Source organism: Garra rufa, chromosome 1 (assembly GCF_049309525.1).
Source record: "Garra rufa chromosome 1, GarRuf1.0, whole genome shotgun sequence".
Classification (NCBI taxonomy): Eukaryota; Metazoa; Chordata; class Actinopteri; order Cypriniformes; family Cyprinidae; genus Garra; species Garra rufa.
In genome coordinates, this window is record NC_133361.1 from 47,658,379 (window position 1) to 47,664,825 (window position 6,447).

The following is a 6,447-nucleotide window of genomic DNA, read 5'->3' on the forward strand; positions in this document are numbered from 1 at the left end:
CTCCACCTGTGGGACACGCCTACAGAGTAACTGCTCGTCACTGTCAATCAACCTCTTTAACCTTTCACTAATACATCAAAGTACATGTCAACACAACAGCTACATGAAAAATTCTTTTTAGTGTACGCTGTCGCTCACCACTCTTCAGCACCCACGTACACCCACATCGCAAACCACAAGAAGGTAGTTCACACGCTGTGAAACTAGTTTAAAGCCAGCATTTTGATGGTTTGGCAGCTAAAAGGTCAGACCAAAATGCAGTAAACCAGTTAAGATCGCTTTCAGCAGTAGTAAATGTGAAACAAAGCGTTACATACAGATTTAACATACAGTTCAAGTCTAAATTTTTTCATACACCTTGTAGAATTTACGTTCATTATTTTACCAAAATAATAGGGATCATACAATATGCATGTATACTGACCTGAATGAGATATTTCACATAAAAACGTTTTTCATTATGTTCTGTGCATTTGAACCCTTTCCAACATTGACTGTATGATTTTGAGATCAATCTTTTCAGACTGAGGACAAGTGAGGCACATATTTTCAACTACTACAGAAGGTTCAAATGCTCACCGATGCAAGGGCTGTACATTTTCCTGATGCTGCCTATTATAAATCTTCATTTAGTACTGCCTTTCAAAAGCTACAGAAGATACATGTTCCCCAGAAGACTAAATAAGTCAAATTTACCCTGATCTTCAAATTCTAATGCATTGTTTTTCCTACTGTAGCATTAGTCAGCATTTGAAGCTTCTAGAATAGTTCCAACGGAGTCCCTCAGTTGTACTCAGGGTGAAAAAATGGATTTAAAAATCATACAGTCATTGTTGGAAGTACACAATGCTAAAAAAAAAAAAAAAAAAAAAAAAAAAAGTTTGTAGGAAGTTTTTTTTTTTTTTTAAGAACATCAGGCAGTTTAAATGTTCAGGACAAACAAGGAACTCATGAACCACTATCACTACATGAAAAAAGAAAAGGGGAAAAAAAAAAAAGGTGTGGATCACTCGGGTAACAACACAGTAATAAGAATCAAGTGCATGTAAACTTTTGATCCATGCATTTTATTTTATTAACAAATTAAAAGAATAAATTAGACCATGTTAAGCAGCTAAACATCACTGGCTTTAAAACCACAAGAAGCAGCTTCCACCCCACTGCGCTACATTGAATTAGGTTTGATTTTCTGCCTTAATTAAAAAGACTGAAAAAGACTACTAATTGTTTAATGTAATTTCCTATTGGAGTCAGTTTAAATTAACAATATTACTACTATCATATCAAACATTTGCTGAGACCATGACACACATATCAAAACCAGTACCTCATTTTTTTGTAACAGTGTTCTGTTTGATTATACATGAACAGAATAAAGATGAATGCGGAACACATGTAACAGTAAATGCTATGTGAAGAGCAAAGGTACAGGCAACAAAGGTATCAGACAACAAGAGATCCAAACACAACTGGAGGACAAAACCAGATGAAAGCTCATTATTTTATTAACCGTATGAGTGATGTTTCATAAACCGGGTCTACAATAGTTTCTAAACACACATACCTACCAAAACAAAACAAAAGCACAGTCATCATGGGGCAGTGTCTGCAAGTCTTTAAAATGCCCTTAAACCAGATATTTGGTTTGATTTAACGATGCAAAAGTCTTACACTACACTACTAATACAAAAACAACTACTATACAAAATGTTTGCCAGAGGCAAATCACCTGAGCTGTGACACCAAGCAAAATTGGTCTAGAGTGTGCCCTACAGTAAATCAAACAAGCATTTCAAGTACTCACCAATAGTATATTCATTTATTTGAGATCTCTTCATGCGGATATGGGATGGTGGACAATTTATGCACTCAGACACACCAAAAAATAATGTGAATTAGATGACCCAAGCTTTAGGCATTCCGTTCTTGCAGCAAACATTTTAGTACATTAGTGTATCAAAGCAAAAACAAACAATCAGCAGATGAACAGTGACCCCAGTAGGCAATGTGGCTTCAACGGCAAAAGAAAAACAAAGACATTAACCCTTGCACTGGCCGTCTCCTCCTAGCATCCCCACATCTTACTCCTCCAGCTTAAAGGATGCGTGGACTGAAGGCCTCATATCGTAACTACTCATTTTAGAGTTACGATAATCATTAACGTCCAGCAAACAGACCAGAGGAGTGCAGAGGAGGGGATGTTTAAGGAACATGCAATACAATTTTCTCCACACCAGGGTTGTCCAAACTCGGTCCTGGAGGGCCGGTGTCCTGCAGAGTTTAGCTCCAATGCCAAATAGACACACCTGAACCAGCTAAGCTTTTACTAGGCATGCTAGAAACTTGCTAGCAGGTGTGTTGAGGCAAGTTGGAGCTAAACTCTGCAGGACACCAGCCCTTCAGGACCAAGTTTGGGCACCTCAGAATTAGATGTTTCAGTTATGCCAACAAAACAGTTCAAAATTGACATTTTTAGAGCCAAAAGTGAAGGGTTAAGTAGTGAAACTTTAGAGGATGACACATGGAGGCTGGCTCTTGGTGATCTTCTCCACTGGCTGGCCATCATAGGCTCTTTGGATAGCATCCATAATCTTTTGGAAGGGATGAAAGAGAGATGCACACACACATTTGAAAAAGAAATCATCAGCTTTTTATAGGGGAAAATGTTATACAGCCTGTCCAGTGCTGAGATATGTACTTACATCATCCTCATAAGGGAAGCCACTGGTTTCCATCTTTGAGAAGATCAGTTGTCCATTGATCTCAATCTCAAAGCTCCCTGGGAAAGAGAAACAGAAGAGCTGATGATGTTTGCTCACATTCATAATCCAGATATAAATGATCGCATTATCATGTATCTGCAACATACCTTGGCGGCCAACGAAGCCACTGACATCCGCATCAGTGAACTCAGCAGTGACGACCCGCTTGAGCTCCTGATAGCGGGGCTCGTACCCTCATCCGCCACTGTGACACAAAATTGACAGTAATTGTGCCATCCGACAAATGTTTGGCTCCAGGCAAATGAGTTTCTGACAATGAATCAGGACACTAGAACTATGAAAGCCACTTTATACTACAGAATACAAACAAAACAAAACAAAGTAACAATGACATTTTATCTCACAATTTGGACTTCAACACAATTCAGGAAAAAGTCAGTTGGAATTCTGACTTATTTCCTCTGAATTTGAGATTTACACTAGCACTCAAAAGTTTTTGCACAGTAATATTTGTAATGTTTTTTAAGATGTCTTTTCTGCTCACCAAGCCTGCATTTATCTGATCCAAAGTACAGCAAAAACAGTAATTTGTGAAATATTTTTACAATTTAAAATGACTGATTTCTACTAGAATATATTTATTTCTGTGATCAAAGCTACATTTTCAGCATCATTACTTCAGTCTTTAGTGTCACGTGATCCTTCACAAATCATTCTAATATTATTTATTTGCTGCTCAAGAAACAGAAAAAAAAAAGCTTGGAGTCAGTATAATTTTTTTGGGGGGGGGGGGGGGGGGAGAAATTAAAGAAATTAATACTTTTATTTAGCAAGCATGCTTTAAATTGATCAAAATTGATGAAGACATTTCTAATGTTACAAAAATTTCTATTTCAGATAAATGGCATTCTTCTGAACTTTCTATTCATCAAACAAACCTGAAAAAAATTCTACTCAGCTGTTTTCAACATAATAATAATAATACATAAAGCAAATCAGAATAATTTTTGATTGATCATGAGACTGGAGTAACGATGCCAAAATTTGGCTTTGAAATCACAGGAATAAATTACAATTTAAAATATATTAAAATAAATACAGTTATTTTAAACAGTAAAAATATTTCAAAATTGTACCGTTTTTGCTGTACCTTGAATCAAATAAATGCAGGCTTGGTGAGCAGCAGAGACTGATTTAAAAAAAAAAAACTCTGTTTAAAAACTTTTGACTGGTAGTGTACATCTCACAATTCTGTTTCTGATTATACTATGGAATTAAAAAAAAATAAATGTCAGAATTGTGAGATTAAAAGTAGCAATTACCCATTTATTTATTTTTCCTTCCATGGTGGAAAGGGCTTCCATTTAGAACATTGTGTAGGAGGGGGAAAAACTCAGTCCTAAAATTGTCTGAATACCATAACTATCACAGGTTATCTCTCTGGGGACATCAATCTAGCTCATACCATCGCACATAACTTTCCTCACAGTTCAGTTGTTGTGCGTCATATCTCTTTGCTATAAACCAAGAATGTCAAACTTTGGTCCTGGAGGGCCGCAGCCCTGCAGAGTTTAGATGCAACCCTAATTAAACACACCTGATCCAACTAATCAAGTCCTTCAGGCTTAACTGAAAACTGCATAGTATGTGTGTTGGAACAAAACTCCACAGGGCTGCGGCCCTCCAGGAACCAAGGGTCAAATATATATGACATAGTATTATAGTAGTTATTCAGAAATACAAATACATACATATATATTTAATTTGTTTTAATATACGTCTACATATGACACAATCTGTTAAGCATTAAAAAGCTAATGTCTGTAGTTGTTAGACAATGTTATACTATAAGTAAATATAGTATTTTAGGGGGTTCCTGGGTTGCTTAAGAGTCTGGATGGAAGTCCCTTGTTCTCCTTTTCCTAAGAGATATGAACAACGCAGTCTTCCTGCTAAAACCCCATGACAGGATGGATCATCTTAAACCTTTGTGGTAGCACCCATGATCTTTAAACCACTTCTCTATGAAACCTGTTTACGAGATACGCCGGGCATTTGGAGAATAGCACGTGTTAAAACATGATGTATGATAAACTTACATATGACATGAATACGTAAGGACGATGAGATAACGAATAGTGTTATGTTAATAACAAAGATAGCAGAGCTAGCAATCTACATGAGCTGGTTAATCTACTATATACCTCAATACCAAAACATTTTACCTCAGTAGAGACAAACGGTTATAAATTACGTAATATTTTAGATAATTGGCAGGTTTACTTGTTGTAAAATCACTCACCAGTATTCAACTTTTATTTGTACACCCATATCTGCCCAGCTGCGTCACTGCGTGCTTCACACTATTGTGTTTCCGCGTCTCTGACTGATCTTATATGAAACTAAACCTCTAGTGCCCTCTATCAGCTGGAAGAGGCATTTTGACAACAAAAAGGCAGCCAAACAGCCTCAGAAACATGTCGTTGAAAAGCCACACGATGGCAGCAGACATTAACCCATTTAATTCCAAATTCTTATGTATGTGAGCCATGTATTTTACTTCTTGGATAGAAAGGGGGGCTGGAGAATCCTAGCGTCTCGTACATGTGTAACAAGGACACTGTAAAATGAACTGTTACCTGATTTTATCATGTGGATCAATCAGTTACTTACAATTGATTATTTATTTACTGGTGGGATTAAATGAATTAACTAACCTTGTTACTGAAATTTACATTATAGCTATTTTTAAATGTCTGAAAGTATAGTCAGTTTGAATTTAATTGTCAGATTACTAGGCCTACATAATTATTTCTAATCGTCTCATCAATTTAATTCAGAGGACACAGGTTTTATGAATGTAGGAACATGTAGCACACTTTAGTACAGCATACTCATTGCTTATAACACATAAAAAATAAAGTAGGACATCCAAAACGTCCTTGATGGGGTAAAGACGTCAAGAGAATATATGATAGCATGAGATCTCAAACGTGCACCAATCATTTGCTCCATCACTGCCTGTGTAAAAGAAAGAAAGAAAAAAAAACAGACTAAAGCATTTGTTAAATTGGGCCCCGATTGTTGTTAAGATTGAACACGGCTCGCTTCTACCGATGACTCACTCCTGCAGTCATTTTCACAGAATAGTGCACTGATTTGCTGTGTCATTTGTTATTAAGGGCCAGGTGGGTTTCAAATGAGACACGGTGATTTGGAGCCACATTACACCATTATGGGCTCATTATGATGATGTCATACAGGACTCACGACTGACACCACAATGCAATGGTTTTGACTGGCCGAGTGAAAAGTTTGAGAGAGAGAGAGAAGAGGCACAGATGTGTTATATTTTCAGCTTAATTTTTTTCCAGCTTCCAACTTTTCTCCTGCATTTATCTTATGATTAGAAAATAACATATAATAGTCAGGTATGTCCAAATAATGAGCAAATTTGAGAAATGAAGATGGAAGAACAAAATTTACACTCTCAGAAAAAAGTGGAAAAATTGCTCCTTTGAGGTACAACAGCTTGTTACAGGGCCATTATCTCTAAAGGGACATCTTTGTCCCTTACTTACCCTTAAAATTGCCATAGTAGTACACAAGCGGACATAAAGCAGGCGTTCCCAATCCTTTTTGCTAGCTGAACCCCTTAGATGTATACATATTGAGCTGCACATACAGTGCCCTCCACTAATATTGGCACCCTTAGTAAATATGA

The 6,447-nt window shown here is 36.8% G+C and overlaps 1 protein-coding gene across 1 annotated transcript; it reads right to left on the minus strand.

Moving 5' to 3' along the window:
• Window positions 1-1,487: 1,487 nt before the first annotated feature.
• On the minus strand, window positions 1,488-5,126 carry selenow2a (selenoprotein W, 2a). The gene is made up of 4 exons (XM_073833402.1): window positions 5,026-5,126; window positions 2,870-2,967; window positions 2,703-2,779; window positions 1,488-2,591 (listed from the first exon to the last, which is right to left on the minus strand). Exons 1-4 carry the CDS (start codon window positions 5,052-5,054, stop codon window positions 2,508-2,510), a joined length of 288 nt encoding a protein of 95 aa, XP_073689503.1. The 5' UTR covers window positions 5,055-5,126; the 3' UTR covers window positions 1,488-2,507.
• Between the last annotated feature and the right edge of the window lie 1,321 nt (window positions 5,127-6,447).